The sequence below is a fragment of the Scomber japonicus genome, chromosome 11 (genome assembly GCF_027409825.1).
Source record: "Scomber japonicus isolate fScoJap1 chromosome 11, fScoJap1.pri, whole genome shotgun sequence".
NCBI classification, from domain to species: domain Eukaryota; kingdom Metazoa; phylum Chordata; class Actinopteri; order Scombriformes; family Scombridae; genus Scomber; species Scomber japonicus.
Window position 1 is genome coordinate 16,268,162 of NC_070588.1, and position 16,819 is coordinate 16,284,980.

The window sequence follows — 16,819 nt, forward strand, 5'->3', positions numbered from 1 at the left end:
AAAGAGGAGGCGTAAACACACCCAGAAGAGCAATGTCAATGAAAGCACAAGATAAATAGACACAAGTTTAAGCAAGCCCTGTAATGTGTGTGTGTGTGTTTTTTTTTTTAATTTAGTCATGTAGACGCTGTATTCATTTATTTACAATTTACAATTTGGCATGCATATAACTCAAACCCATTAATGTGCTTTGCAATGTTAATCAAATGCTAATGCAATTGCATATCCCCCTTTACTAGCCCTACCTCCTAGCAAACAGCACCACACTGACTTAATTGTGAGGGTAAAAAACAGCACATACAGGCTTCCTCTCATATTTAATTTTATCTTTGAATAAAAGAGCTATAGGAAAGTATTAATCTGCTTAACATTTCTAAGTACATCCTCCAAAGGATTTTGCTTTTTTAATCTTACATATGCTCAGCAGAGTTACTGGCAAAAACTGTACATTTTCCTCATTTCATCCTTTCAACATCAAATGGTGAGCAGCAAAAATTGGATCAGACTTCAAAGACTGTGATGTGCTCCAAGTCACGGAGTGGCTCTTCTATTTCACATATTGAATCCGAGCAGGATATCAAAGTGCTACCAAAGAACCTCAGGTCTTTACTAAAAAAGGGGTCTAACATCTGTAGAAAGAGGAGCGCAAAGACAAATCACCTCAGGGAAGAACGAGCATTTATTCTCAGCCGTGAATTTCCAGCCTTTTGATACTCTCGTTCCCGTACCACCCTGTCTTCTCCGCTGAGATGGAGGTTGGAGCAAGAGAACTCTTTTGTCTCAAGGACTCAAAAAATTCCTAAGATTAATCTGGGTTAAAGCTGCTTTGTAGAGGAGCAGCATTTAACATACACAGCTAAAGTGAGGAGTAAGAAAATGCTAATTTGGTTGATATTTTGACACTCACTTTTTCTTCATGTATGCAATCTGTATGTGCCTCTTTGCTCTCAGGGCTGTTTGACCTGTGAAAGTGAGAAAACATTTATAAGTGGAATGAACATAAAATGTCATAAAACAACATACTATACATTAATAGCAGAAGCTGATTGCATTAGTCTTCTTGTTTAAAGGCAAAAACAGCTCTGCTTTATGATTATGCAATTTGTATAGATTGTGTGTGTGAGAGAGAGAGAGAGAGAGAGAGAGAGAGAGAGAGAGAGAGAGAGAGAGAGAGAGAGAGAGAGAGAGAGAGAGAGAGAGAGAGAGAGAGAGAGAGAGAGAGAGAGAGAGAGAGAGAGAGAGAGAGAGAGAGAGAGAGAGAGAGAGAGAGAGAGAGAGAGAGAGAGATCAGTCATTGTTGCATTATTTAAAAAAGACAAACACCAAAAGAGACAACATCTGCAAACACAATGCTGCATGCCAGTCGCAGTCATGTTTTGAGTTTAGAAAAACAGAATCCAGTTTGGACTCGGTGATGCAACTGAAGGCTGTGCTGTTTGGATGCAAACACACCAAATTCATGCGTGGCAGAGAGGAGGGATATCAAAAGGGAAAAGAACAGCATGTAGGTGAGAACATAGATCTTACAGGAGGAAAATGGGCCAGATCATGTCAAAATAAATCTATATGGAGAGATTCCAGCACTGATTAAACAGAATTGTTAAGTGGAGGTTTGAAGTTTTTCTCACCAAGGAATATGATTGTAAACACGGAGAGAAAAATCCCAGATGAGGCTCTGCTTGGTTTGAGTATACAACAAGCATAACATTTTTAGATGTGTAAATCTAGTATTTTGGAGTCTGAGTCTGGAGAGAGATGCACAACGTTGACCAAAAGTCACCCTACATCTGAACGTGATAATGAATTGGTTTAAGATGTTAATTGAAAAAAAACAACAAGATTTTACACGCACACATGGCATTTGTCGTAAACATTTTGGATTCTGTTTTAGCTCTGCATGACAAAACCTCATAACAACCAAAATCCCTGAGGAATACTTTAACATTTTCTTTTGCATATAATCCCAAACGTAACATTTGGGAATTTATATTTCCAGATAAGCAGGTATCATCATGATGTTGGGGTGCAGAGAGAAGCTAAACACAGAGCTAAAACATGCCATGGACACCATGTGTGCTGCTGTTTAGTCAGTGGCTGCCCTCCTGCTTAGCACATACTTTCTTAATGACTGGCCTGCCCATATGCTGAATAAACACAAAGTCCTCAGCTCATACATCTGGAGACCAGTACAGCGCCCAACCCCATTTGTGGTCAGACAAGTGTGCTATCTTGCTGGAAAGATATTTATTACGTTTATAAAACTGAAAGAGGAGGTGTACAGGGAGGAGCTTTTTCTTCTGGTTCAAACAACAGTGCATTTACAGGGGGGAAAAGGAGCCAGTCCGACAGGGCTAAGGGTGACTGACAGGTATGTGAGTCCTCATGCTCAATAAGGCGTTTCACTTAAGTCATATTTGAAGCCTATTGTCTACGCCACAAGAAGAGATGATTAAGAAAAAACAAAAATTGAACGGCTGAAAAAAATGTATTCTTCCAATGAGAACAGACCCTCAAGGACAAGGGATGTCAAGGCTCACCCCATATGCTCCTCCTTGGTGGTCTTTCCTCCAGCCTCAGGGTGACATCTGTGCCTCTGGGGTCCATGGTCCCGACGCACCCGATGGCCCCTGTAAACTGCAAAGGATATGAATGTCAGCTATGTATTTAAACAGTCAGTAAACCATTTTACCTCTGCCATGCATATAAAAACATACATGTTATCCAGTGAAACAGATATCAAATGTAACTGTCCCAATTAACACAGTTTACAACAATTTATTGAAGCATTAAACCAGCCTTCTACTCAATACACAGCATTTGCCGGTAGGAAGTAAAATATGTTTAGCTTCCTCTTATGGAGCGTAGTGGAGCAAAAGGAAAACAATGTGTGATTATTGAGACATACTGGGCTCAGATGGATAGTAAACAGAGCCTGCTGACTTACTCCGTCAAAGGGCTTTGTGTTTTTCTTGTAAAATTATATGCACAGGAAAAGAAAGCACAAGTACATTGTTGAGCCATGGTTCTATTTTGCATGGTCTAATCTGATCGATGGTGAGCATGTCCCCCAGGCCCCGCTGAGATCTGAGAAGCCACCAGGCTCATACATTTGAAAGGCATCTGTTTATTTTCAGAATGCAAATGCAGCCCACCTCAAAGGCTATAAGCTGCAGAGAACACACAATGTGAATGTGCTGGAGTGCTCCGCCGGGGGGCTGAGGCCCCACTTATGTCAGGTTCAGGTTCTCCCCCCCTGAACCCCAGCGGCCACACACAAACACACTTTTTTTGAAAGAGAAAGACAGCGGCATCAGAGAGGCTTTCCTCACACAAGAACCCTGTTTATCCATTCTGCAGCGTTATTTACAAGGGTTTTAATGGAGGACATTTACACAAGGTGTGCAGGCGACTGAGATGCTCCATGTGCCAGATGAGGGCAGCCCTTAGGAGAGCCAGGGGAAACAATGCCAGATCTCCTCCCCTTGCCCTCCTCTCTCCTGCCCCTTTTGGCACCCTCCCTTGTCCTCCAGTGAGAGGCTCCAAAGGGTGGAGGGGGTGGGGGTGGGGGGGCCCAGGAAGGTTAATGTGCCCACTTTGATCTTCGTCAAGGCACACTGAGTAAGAATTAATTTACATTTCAGATGAAAAGGTTGACAGTATAAAAAGGCATCTTGTTTCTGGTATGTGAGAGCTGTGTAATAGGCCAGGAATTTGAGAGAGGAAGTCGTGAGGAAACAGAAGGGATAAGCCCCTCTCTTGCCTTTACTGGGAAAGAGATGAAAGGAAAAAAGGATCTCAGTATGCACTGTTCTTCTGAAACATGGGGACCAAATGCTGCCCAAACTTTCAAAAGCTTTTCTCTATGCATTATTAATTAATTATTACTGTTTCGTAGGCCACTCATTGAGATCAAAAAGGTGTTTCACAAAGATGTAAGGTTTTCAGGCCTTCATCCCTTTTCCTTTTCAAAGTGTATGATAAAGTGGCGTGAATTTCCACCGGACACAGAGCGATGTGAGAAATTCCAGAGGTCTGTACTTGAGTGTATGAAGAACTTCAGAGGAAAGTATAAGCATTTCTTTACCTGACTGTATGCAGACAGCAGCCTCTTCCCGCTCCTTTTTTATTTGCTTGAGGTTCTGCCGAGCGAAATAGCCCCTCCAGGCTGGAGAAAGAGAAAGAGACAGTGTGTGAGTGTGTGTGTGTGTGTGGGTAAGAGATTGCTGACCTACCTCTGTGAAACAAAATAGATGGCACATACTACACAAGATCCCACTTCAAAACACTACTAAACCAGGTGGCAGAGGGATGGATCCCTTTGAACTCTGTGAAGTCTTATTGTCTACTCTGAAGCACTGCTCTTAACCCTTGTAGGTCAAGCTGTGGTTATCAAACTCATCTCTTTTATGAAGATTTGTCTGTGCATAATAGACCAGGGGTCATTAAGAAACCGGAGGTCACATTAATAACGTATTCACACCTGTTTCATCATCAGGTAATAAAAGAATACATCAGAAATGTTCAGTTCGAATAATTTCCGTCCTCTGTTTACTGATTAATTAATATTAGTACCTGACTGGATGATGATAGCACCGTGTTTTCTCCTCTCCTTGTCTTTTCGGTAACGCCGGGCCCCAAGCCAGCCTTTCGTGTAAGCTTGCATCACCACCACCCGCGCTATCACCTCCCTCAGCAGCAGGTTCAGCTGCTCCACATGGTAATACCGCAGAAAAACCTGACAGGACGTTTAGAGCAGGTTAGCATATCGCAGTATTTCAGTCAAGATGGGCAGCCTGGGATGGGATGTAATAATCACATTACCTTTGTCTTTCCCAGCACCCAGCCCTCTAGTTTGGCTCGCTCCAGTATGGCAACAGCATTTTCTTTACTGGTCTCAGGCATCTGGTGAGCCCGAAACGCAAGGTAGTAATATCTGCAAGAGGAGCCCAAGGGAGAAACAATTAATAATTTGATTTAATTTAGCTGTAGGAGTTCAACTGCGTAGTTGAGTTTTTGCTGATAAGATGTCAGGTCACGAAATAACCTAATCATCAAAGATAACATTTGAAAAAAAAAAAGAAAAGTTAACAGTTTAAGGAATACATGATTAGATTTTCAGCGTTTGTTCTTTTTTCTTTTTAAATTCATTTTTGCAGTTTGCTACAGGAAAGTAAACTATCAGACACAAAAACACAACCACCAAAAAAGAGAGAATTGCACCAAATTGTGTAAAGAGCAAGGCATCAGTATGAATGATAGATTACTGCACATTTCTAGTATAATACATTTTTGTTACAAAATGTTAAAGGTATAATTAGCTTCATTTACTTCCTTTAAATTAGATGATTGATACTATTCCCGTCTATATGATAAATATGAAGCTGAGGAAAGGAAACAGTTAGCTTAGCATACCATAAAGACTGGAAACAGAAAGGAAACCGTTAGCTTAGCATACCATAAAGACTGGAAACAGAAAGGAAACAGTTAGCTTAGCATACCATAAAGACTGGAAACAGAAAGGAAACAGTTAGCTTAGCATACCATAAAGACTGGAAACAGGGTGAACAGCTAGCCTGGATATGTCCAAAGGTAACAATATCTGTCTACCAGCACCTCTAAAAGTCAATAATCAACATGTTACATCTCATTTCTTTAATCAATATATAAGTTCATGTATAAAATGTTTCATATTTGTCTGAGAGCTGTATTGATATTCTTATCTAGGCAAGAAAGCAAAAAGGCCTATTTCCCCAAAATGTCGCACTACTCCTTGAAGACTTTCTCTACTACTACTCTTATCTACGTTACTGTGGTGGAAACTGTGAAATCTGCAAGTACTCGGATTAGATTTCTCAGGTTTGGTAGCCCCAGCGGATCACGTAACGAATTACAAGCACGTAGCTCGTCTTCAACAGCCGTCAAGATTTTAAAGTAATTTAACCCAATCCTGTTCAAGAGGAGAGACCAGAGATCTTTATACCGTTCTCCACACAACTACCAGAAACATCATCAGAGGCCCCACAGTTGGAAAACCGCCTGCTTACACTGTGCAGAAAAATGAGCCCGATGTCAACATGAGTCTTCAACAGAGGCCCATTGTTGGAGCTCTTTTGAGTGGATGATCGTCTCTAATTTCAGTGGCCACAGTAGATGCCCATCAGCCTGGTCCTATCAGTGTGCATCAGCCCTGCTGCTGCACGTTTGTCTGGGGCCATCCACTGATCCTCTTGTTGTAGTTTACAAAATACCAGCATAGGACAAAGTGGCTCTAACTGTTTGCTCAGGGACATCAAGGCTTCTAAACTACTAGTTCATCTCTTGTGTTCTGGTGCTGGTCAAAAAGAAGAACAACAAGAAGAAAAACTTCTTTGAACTCCCCTCCCCTCCCCGCCTCAGTCTACAGGCTTTCATTCTAATTCCTGTTGATACCTGTTATTTCTTTGATGGTAAATACAAAGCACTGCTTGGCAACATCAGACGAGCCTTTGATATGAGAGCACAAATTTAAATCAGTTTTCACTAAAGGTGCAGTTTAGCCATTCGGATCTGTCTGTACGACTTCTGCCTGGCTCAGGTAGGATGATATGGATTCAATAGCAGGGTTTAAATGTAGTCTGAAGTGGTAATACTCTCTCAATCTCACGCACAAACACACCTCATGCACAGGTGCTACAGAGAGAGCAGTTAAATCATCAGGTAATTGACGATCTTATAATAATCATTCTTTAACACCAGGGCAAAAACTAGGACAAAGATAAACCATTAGGTCAAAATGAGGCAAACATTTTTAAAGCTTCCCTAAAGCAGTGAGACTAACCAACCATCTCTAAGGTTTTTCCTACAGGACACAAGCCTGAGTTAATTAAACTTCATATCATGTTAAAGCCTCCACATTAGAGGTGGCTAGAACATTTTTCAAAGGAAAACTGATCAAACAAAAGTTTCCTTCCGTTTTCCCAAAGACACGTCTCTGTACACACACATATGAGGGCTGAAGATGTTTAGGTATGTACTTTAAATTTAGGGTTGGACATTTGAATAGAAGTGTGCAGCACTGATTAACAGTGATTAAATCCTGTCCCACATTTTTAAAAACAAAAACAACACAACTTATGTAAAGCCCTCCTAATGATGAAATTTTGTTTTAATTGTGTTCTAATGCAATACCAATGGGACAGGGAAACTACATTTGAGCTTTTCCAGGTCACTGAGTTTAAGAACAAACTCTTCATGAATAGTAAAAAAGAAATCCATTAAAATGCATCACCCCTTATAATCACAGTTCCTCCCTGTTTGAATTTTATCCATATTTTCCACACTGGAGTATCCACCCAGTTAAAAGAGCTGTAGGATTTAGTCTTGCACTATCACTAATGACTACCAATTAGTCAGCCTCTTGCTCTGCTCAACTTGTACCCCTATCTAATTAAAGAACCCATGTTTTGTGTGATGCGGAGCATGGCTCACTTGTTATGCACTATCTCTGGGGTAGTGTCAGTGCTCAGCATGTGTGCATGCTGCAGAGTAGAGGTGCTGCTTGTCTCGACACCATTATTACCTGTTGACAAAGTCTTCAAACAGGATGCGGTGGGAGTAGCCTTGCCGGCGGATGTTCACTGTCTCCAGTATCCCCGTGTAGCGCAGCTGTACCATCACCCTCTCCTTGCAGAATCGCAGCGCCTGCCTGTCATCATTAGGTTTGATGCAGCGCACAAAGTGTGGCTGTCCCACCACCATCTTGGACAGTAAGTCCATCAGAGAGTACTGCAGACACATAATGAGACAGAAAACAGTGGGCAGAGGCAACACAAGAAAACCACAGAGGAGTTATCACATGAATTCATATTATTGAAGTCCGGTAGTGTCAGTTCAGTTAAGATGATTTGGTCTTCAAAGGGCATCCAACTATTTCCAGACATAGACGTTTGATAACAGAGTACAGGCTGAATAGTAATTGACAGTATTAATCAGTCCCAACAGAGTATGGCAGAGAGTTTTATTTTCATATAACAAAAACAAATAGTTAAATATTTAAAAAAATGTTTGCCATTTTACCAAAAATGCCATTTTTTGTGATATTTTTGCAATAATTTGTGGTAATATTTGAAATATACAATTGCTTAAATCTGCATTCATTGATTTTTTGGCACTTGGCAGCAGAACAACCTGTGCACATCTATATTTTAAAACCTTTATGGCAAATATTTGCCTATTCACACATCGAGCAGAGCCAGAGCAACATTATCGTTCATTTGGATTCGTGTCGCTGGCCACTTAACTCCTTTTTGTTGCACTGACTAACTCCTGATGGCAAATATCTGGTTCATCAACTACTAAATGCTCCACTGGGTTCACTAAATGGTCACTAACTTTGTCTGCCTGCCATTTGGTGCTGGGGAGGTAATATACAGCAAGTTTATCAGAGCTTTTTTTTCTGAAAACAACTAGCTGCTAAGATTGAAAAGAACATTATAAGAGTAGAGAAACTGGAAGACCAAAACAATGAGCAGAAGATACTGAAATACTGCCTAAAGCTACATTGCAGACTCAATCTTACTGCGTTTGTTGCTTAAAGTAACCCCTTTCAAATTACACACAGTAATTTAACCATATAAAACACATCTCAATTTATACAGTTGACTGAATTGAGTTAAGCTCAACTGTCGGTAATGTAGACAAGGAAGAAGAATGAATGGAATATAAAACACAATATCTCTGGTTTTACTGCCTCGATTAATAAATACAAACTGTCCATCCTGAGTCTCACAATGTTACAATCAGTGGAGTACTGATTAAACATAAAGATTAGTGCAGCTTTAAATAATTTCCTGATAATGATGAAATCACTTTGGTAGAAACCTTTTATTTCATTGAGCTTTTAATTGAGGCAGGCCTTTATTTCCTAAATGAAATTTCAGCACTTCCTTTGTGTGTTTCACGTTAAAAGCCCTCCAGTGGATAAGCAAGAATAATCCCATCACTATCCTGGAATGCTTTAATTGTGAAAAGTCTGCAGGAGATGTTGCATTTATGCAAATAAAGCTTGAGAATTAAACACTGAGAAAGTGCAGAAAAGCAGAACTGAATCAAAAATAATCAGTGAGGAAAAAGAATGTTTCTCTCAAAAAGAGAAAATTCAGAGCAACATTGAAGTGAGTGTGGTGCTGATGTACGAATGAAATCACTTATGTAGAAATGTAGATTATGCTGAATTTACCATGTGAGCTATTACTGTAAGTCTGTTACACTGGTTACAACAGTCAAGCATCCAGTTGGTGCATTTCACATTTCTGCAGGGAATGACTAAGAAGGTAACACTTCAATTTGCTCTACTGTTTTTTGAAGGTGAACAATTATGAACGACAATCAAAACAGTTTTCAGCATGGAAATATTTGCTGAAGACCATGAGGTGCTCTGTCAACTGCAGATTCATTTTTCCTAGATTGAGTCATGTGTTTGAGGCATGTTAGTGTTATCAACTTCCAAAAAACTAGTCATTTTGTTGACATTTGCAGTTCTTTTTCTCCTTTTGCAGTTCTTTCTGAAAAACTTCCTGATTAAAATGATACACTCTGTTGGCTGTGAGACTGTTGAGCAGAGTGAAAAGGGGAAGAAACCTACACGGAAATAGGAGGCCACGGTCTGTCTCCTCATGTTGGTGGTTTCTTCAGGGTGACGCATCATCTCCATGGTGTCCACCTGAACACAAACATTGACAATGAACGCCGTGCATTGATAAACAAGGCCAGAAGCAGATTCAAATTAGGTGCGGTTCATTTGCAACCTGAAGTCCTCGGCGGGCTGTGTAAAGATAAAGACGTTATTACAGCAGGTCCCTTTCCTCTAAATGGGCCAGTTGGGAATACACAGCTGTACTAACTGAGCCGTCTGTATAACGTGGCCCCATAAACACTTAAAGCTAACAATCTAGAGAATAACTCTGCACTGCTGTGGGGCACAGGAAAATTGCAGAGCATTCTGAGTAATGAGACTAGCCGTCACCAAGCAGACAGTCATCCCGACGACGGATTAACGAGGACACAATACAAGCTTTCTAATGGCTTTCGCAGTTCATGGCTTCATCAAAATTAATGATGCAATAGATATTTTATGGTAAGTCTACGTAGCAAAGTGCATATCTTAATACTTTATTTCATCCTGGAACAGAGAAAGAAAGGTACGTTCTCTGAGACACATGAAGGGAGGAATCGAACGCCTTGAGAGTTTTCTGTTCTGATCACACAGAAGTACAAACAGTCATCTCCGAATCCACTATTTTAACAACCATCACATTACTTTAATCTGATCCTACTGGTAACTTTTTGTAAGTGTCGGCTTCTGTCAACTTTTCCCCACTTTGATTGAGAAGATGATGGCATACATATTACATCAATCCCACTGAGTGGTCCTTTCTTGTTCAAGAATAACTGAGCAGGGGAAGTTCAACAAAGTGAAACAGTTTTTTTTTCACTGTTATTTTTCCCCCCTAATGTTAGCCTGCGTTCCTATAATCTAAAAAGATACATCACAGTGCATTTGTTTACATTAATATGTCAGAATTGTGGCTGTGTGAGAAACAGTTCAAAAGAAATGATTTGCATTTTCCAAAGCCAGACTTGTGATTGATGTTACAAGCTGCATATGATTCAGAGTTTGAGAAACATAGTTAAAGTTTCAATTTTGAATTACAATGATGTTCATTTGGTTTCAGTGAATCATGTGGATTCAAAGACTGCTTGCAGTTTGCAACTGGTATGTGATCAAAAAATATATTCAACACTTTTGTTATCTTCAACAGAAGCCTTACCTTCAATAGGTATTTGGGAGACTTTGAGTACGGCACATGTCGGCATGGAACATGGAAATAAAGGAAGAGAGAAGTGGATAGACAAGCAGTAAAGAAGCTGAAATTCACTTACATTACAGGTTAACGTGACCTCTAAAACCACGAGAAAAAATGGGAGGAATTTGGTGTTTTTAAATATAAAGGACAAAGATAGTTTCAGTTTTTGAGAAATGATATCATACAAACATGATTTAACCTTAAATAATGTGGATAGACACAGTGAAAAGAAACTGTCCAAAAGTGGGAAAGTTTGAATCTCCTGCTATGAAGAAACATTTAGGCATTTTTGATACTGTTAACAGTGTTGTGTTAGTGCCGCCATAAAAAGACAAACAAGCTCTACATGAAGAACCTCAGTATGAACATGATTAATAGACAACACTGGATTCAAATAGTTTCTTCCTTTGAGAGCTGCTACATGAAAGATCATTGTGGAATATTAAGCTCATTAAACTATCATGGCTTCAGCATGTTGATGCAGTTATTTAAGCTGATTCTGTGAATTTGTGGGAACCTACAAAAGGAAACTTAAATCTTTACAATACTTTAGTTCCCATTAACAACAGAAAACAACAATAGTTTAACAGCAAGTCTGAAAAGCTACTTTTATGCCGTCGACACCAAATGCCAGATGGCGATGCTGCATCACCACAAGCAAGAGAGCAAATATAACAGGGTAGTCAATTAATGTGGCTATGCTTCACAGCACAGGTTTTTTACTGGCTTTCTTATGGTGCGATGCCTGTGAGCAACAAATAAAAAGCATTATGCTCTCAGATGTGATGATTTGTGCTACAGGAGCCTCACCTTGGTTCGTCCTGAACTGAGCTGCGGAGGCAGAGATCTGGAGGCAGCAGTAACCCTGGCTCTGGATGTTGCCAGATTTCCTGTTCAAAACAAAACCCATAAGACATTCATAATGAGAAAATGCAATTTTAGTGAAATCTGTGGTCATGAGAGCTTTTTTTAAATCTTGGAAAATCTTTGAACTGCAGTATGAAATAAAGGGACGGAAATATTATTGAGTGTGAATAATCAAACAAACACTTTGGATGTTTTATTCTTTTCAACAAGTGAGATAAAAAGGAAGACAAAGTGAACAACTACACTGCTATGTCCATGGTAGTGTTCATACTGCAGGACAATATAAAAGACAGTTCAGTAGGAGCATAAAACTGAGCTGAATCCCATGGACTCAGAAGTGCAGCTGCATGCACAGCAGTCCAACAGCCCCACACACAGCGGAAAGGATATGAACATAGCATATGCAAGACAGTCTGAACATTTCAAAGTTTCTGCACAAGATGTCCAAATGTTTTCTCTGGCTATATCTTCAGAGGCTAAACTGTGATTAATAGCAGTGAAAGAAGCCTTTGAAGCAGGATTGGTGACATCAAAGTCCTAATCCATGGGTGGCAGGATTTTTATAATGAGTGGGAAGTATCTTAACACATTTCAAAGGGTTTACTCCATGAATAAACAATAGCTGCACAGATGTGCCACACACACCTTTAGAAAAATACGTCTGCAGACACAGGAGGCTGCATTACTCAAGCAGCCGTGTACGGTGAGGAGGAAAACCTTTGTAAGTTTTTTAAGATAAAGCTGAAGTGACAGGCCAACAATTGTTCTAGATTTTCTACCGCACACGGGCGAACTTCTAAAATGCAAATATGGAGTGTGCTACTGCAATACAATTTCAAGACTCGCGTCAGTTGTTAAGGACACACCGCCAGACAAGGGGCTTGTTTTTCTCAGAGGAGTCGGTACTATCAAATGTGTATTAGAAACATCAATCAAACACTGGTGAGATCAACATCAATTTATGATGGATTAATTAACAGTGAGACCATTGCTAACTATAGACAAAGAATGTCCTACATGTGCCAAAGGTTTTGTAGTGAGCCAAAGGAATGCCTCATGGGACAAACACACACATATATATATGTGCATAAACACACACGCACACACTGTTGTAGTCAAAACAACCCAAAACATATGATGTGAGTGCACTTCAAAAGGACTCAAACACTCTTTTAAGCTAGTGATGGTGCTGCTTTTAACATTTGACAGTTATCTGCTAATTTTTATTTATTTATCTGCTCATAAATTCTGCTATTAATACATTTTTCATTTGGCAGACAAAAAATCTCAAGATGGCACGCTGAAAAATGCACTTTTGTATCTGTTTATTGTAAATTTGGACCTGGAAGTAGAAGCAGGAATATAATCACAGGGAAATATGAGAATTGCTCATTATAAACACATGTTTGTGAGAAGGCCTTGTGTTTAGGATCAACGGGACAGATTTTACAACCTCAAACGCCCCTTCGGCACAATCTACACACAAAAAAAAGTATGATCTTTGAGAACAGGAGCTGTTAAACTGTGTCGGGTATATTACCAGCACACAGGCAGGGAGGGCCCCGCTCCAATTAGCCCAGAGTAAAGCTGGATGGATTAATTGGAGTGGGTCTTGTGCAAATGAAGTGCGCTCTCTCCTCTCCCCATTAGTGCTGCTGGGCCAGATCATCTGAGCACATTTGTCATGATGAATTAGCGGCTGCGAGTGGAACGGGCTCGTGGAGTGTCACTGTGCTTTCACGCCTCTCACTTCCATGACACCATCAAGGGGAGATGAAGGGGCTGCGCTGCGATGAGAGAAACTGTGACAGTTGTACCTAAGCCTTGCAAATGGACACTCACTGCTTTCTTCATGTATTCCTTGGCGGGTCGTATTAATTCATTCTTCTGGCGGGTTTCATATCCCCTCCTGACTAGATGATTAGAGCATGGGTTAATAGTCAGTATCCTCAAAGATTTCCGCCTCCTGAGACATGAAACCAAGGGAACACCTGTGATGTCCAGCCTGAAAGAAGACCTTCTAATTTAGATACAGTGGGGGAACTTGTCTAATGATGTGGATAATAATTATTCAAACACAGAGAGAGGCAAGAAAAGGGAAGATTTGTTCTTTGACAGTAGACTCAGTTGAAGAAAAAAGGCCATATATGTTTTAAATTACAGCTAGGAGCAGTTCTTATTTTTGTCAGTGAACTCAAACTGTCATACAATGGAATTAAAAAGTAGAAGAAGAGCTTTCACGTAGAAGTGTAATAATTCGAGGGCTAATGCTAAGAGGAGAGCAGGTGAGGGGAATATTTCCCATCAGGTCATTCAGTCTTGAGAAACAGGCGGTGGAGGAGCGTCCCACTGATCATTTCTGCTTCACGCATGTTGCTCTTGGCATGGACTTCCAGGACAAACACAGAGAGTGTGGGGGGAAAAGGGGGGGGAGGAGGGGGTGGGGATAGGGGAGGTGGGGGGCAGAAAGAGAAAAAAAAAAAAGCCTTCCTTGGCATCTGTGCGTTCACTTTGAAAATTAAGCCCAGCAAGAATCCTGTAGGGGGAAAAAAAAGCTCAAGCTGGCAGTTGTATTGGGGTTCTATTGACAAGAATAGTCAATGTGCTTGGGATTAAAAAGCAATCCTGCGTTCAATATGACACCTCCCTACACGCTTTTATGAGTGCCAGTGTGCGCCTTGTACTTCAGAAGCTGTGGATCGAGCTGTCTACGCGGGGGACAATCAAAGTTGTAAGAGAGAGCAGCCTTTCCGAGCTGAGTGAGCAGAGGCTTGCTGGATATCTCCGTCGCTCTCCCGCTCTCTTTTTCAAAACATGTGATCTAGAAACTCAACTCAGCAACCAAGCAAATGAGATTAAAGCACCCATAACCCCCTGCCACCCTCCCCACCCTCTATAACCACCACCGTTTATGCCTAGAGATGGCTCCGGGGGCTGTTGATTTAAATGCCATCCACTACTGTCAGAGCAGATCAATCATAAAAAGCATGGTGTAATTGGCTTTTAGTGACACAACACAGTGTTGCATTTATCAAAGGATGTTGTACCATGTGACTTAGGAGAGCCGGCTCCTCACTATTGATGTGCAAGGCCGTCAAATTCCTCCTGCTGACTCAAAACATTCTCCAATACCGCAATGAGGGGAGAAACTGAGCAGAAGTATGAATTCAATTCAATGGGCTTTACTGGCATTAAAGTTTCGAGTACAATGTTGCCATAGCATCAAAACACAATTCATACCAATATTTGAACAGTACAAAAATAACAATACTATGAATGTGTGTGTTTGGGCAGCAATAAAACTATAAAGCCCTGTCTCTTTCTCCTAGGAGTATTTTTCTAATGTTGATAAATGTTTAAAAGCTGACATTTTAGAGCTGAACTTGTTAAAGTAAATGCTCCTTATTATATTGAATGTTTTATATTAAGTAGTAGTAGCAGGAAGTAGGAAGTGCATCTCTGTCTCAACCTCACCTGTCGAACAGTGACCACATCTGTCTTCTTTTAGTTGCCATGTGTGTCAACCTTTTTGATTGCCAGTTCATGACCAGAACTGGCAATCCTGAGCCTGTACTTGGTTATAATCTGTCTCTTCTTTCTATCTCTGACTTTCAAGAGATATTCTTCCAATTCATAATCTCTTTTTAGGGCCAGATAACATTTAAATCTACTTTGGCTTTCAGTTTCTTCTTTCTAACGTCCAGATAGGTTTCTTTACATTGTGTCCTGACTTGGTTTATGCTGATTGGTGTTTACAAAGCAGTGCTGGTGTGAGACAGGTCAGAGTATGTCTCAGCACCAGCTGATATAAGGGACATTCTGGGATTTTGGGTTTTGAGGGCTTTGGTATTGAGGGTGTCTAAGGAGCTGGATTTAAGGTGATTACAAAAAGTGAGCACACTCTAGTTCTCTAATTTTGCTTGTTGATGTTTTTCTGTGTATGTGTAAAAGATATTGTTGAATGTTTGCCTGAATGAGCTAAGCTACAATGACGGACTGGACCCCCGACTTCACTACCAGACAGCACAATAAGCTGGATGACACTATCATAATATTTTGGACAAGATTTCAATTGGAATTTGGAAGTTATAAACAAACTCTTCTTCATTGCAAGCTTAGTGCATTCACTACCTTATTAAAAGTCCCTTATGCTATTATTGTTACAAGGTATGACTCATATCATGTTCAAGGATATGATTTTTTTTATGGTAAATAGGTATTTGTTCTCCTCAAATCATGACATTAGTTTTCTTCTTATTTGCTGCCAAGGCCCAGTTCTGACTTTTCTACTATATCCAGCTGTTACTGTAGTCCTAATTCAGTAAGAGACAGTAGACCAAAGTCATTAGCATAAAACAGAGACTTCGCCTCCCTGTCTAAGAGGAGCTTCACACTGATCCAACTGCACAGCAAGTTCATTTAAAAAACACATTAAATAAAGTCAGACTTAAATTGCAACTCTTGTCTGGCTGAAGAATTCAGGTTGTTTGTCTCCAGGTTTAACAGCGCATCCATTTCCAAATATATCGATTTAGCTAGATCATACCCCCCTATGCCTCCTATACCACAATGTATAAGTCTATAATAAAGCCCTTCATGACGAATAGTGTTGAAAGCTTTCTTGAAATAAAAAAAAACAACAAATGAATGTCTTAGCATTTTTTCTTTGGTGTACATTCTTGTTAATTAAAGTGTGAAGGGTATATACATGGTCGGTGGTGTGGTGTTTTGGGAGGAAGCCAGTTTGATTTTTACTCAGGATGAAGTGTTCATCAAGGAAAACTAGTATTCTTTTATTTAAACTACTACAGAATAATTTACCTAGACAACTGCTGACACAGATGCACGGTAGTTACTAGGGTCTGATTTGTCCCCACTCTTATGAATTACTTGGTGAGTGTCTCTGTAGGTAGCGGGAGAGTGTTGAAGTCTAGTGAAAAGACTGTGGTATCTGCCCACTGGGATGAAAAAAGGGCTTCTACTGGGAGAGAACAAAGAGCCAAATGTGTCATATCGCTGGATGAAGCCTGTCATTTCTGCACAGGAGGATCTCCTGACATGAAAAGAGACAGAAGGAGATGCCAAGTATGGGAAAGTAGCAACTGTGG

At 40.3% G+C, this 16,819-nt stretch overlaps 1 protein-coding gene across 1 annotated transcript in view; it reads right to left on the reverse strand.

Moving 5' to 3' along the window:
* Nucleotides 1-16,819, reverse strand: part of myo3b (myosin IIIB) — a 59,737-nt gene that overhangs the window by 16,697 nt on the left and 26,221 nt on the right. Inside the window, exons 23-31 of the mRNA XM_053328430.1 lie at nt 11,655-11,734; nt 10,809-10,829; nt 9,623-9,700; nt 7,559-7,764; nt 4,822-4,933; nt 4,573-4,735; nt 4,085-4,165; nt 2,535-2,634; nt 908-956 (exon numbers count right to left, since the gene is read on the reverse strand). Of these exons, the coding sequence (XP_053184405.1) occupies nt 908-956; nt 2,535-2,634; nt 4,085-4,165; nt 4,573-4,735; nt 4,822-4,933; nt 7,559-7,764; nt 9,623-9,700; nt 10,809-10,829; nt 11,655-11,734 (890 nt within the window). The remainder of the gene's footprint in view (nt 1-907; nt 957-2,534; nt 2,635-4,084; nt 4,166-4,572; nt 4,736-4,821; nt 4,934-7,558; nt 7,765-9,622; nt 9,701-10,808; nt 10,830-11,654; nt 11,735-16,819) is intronic.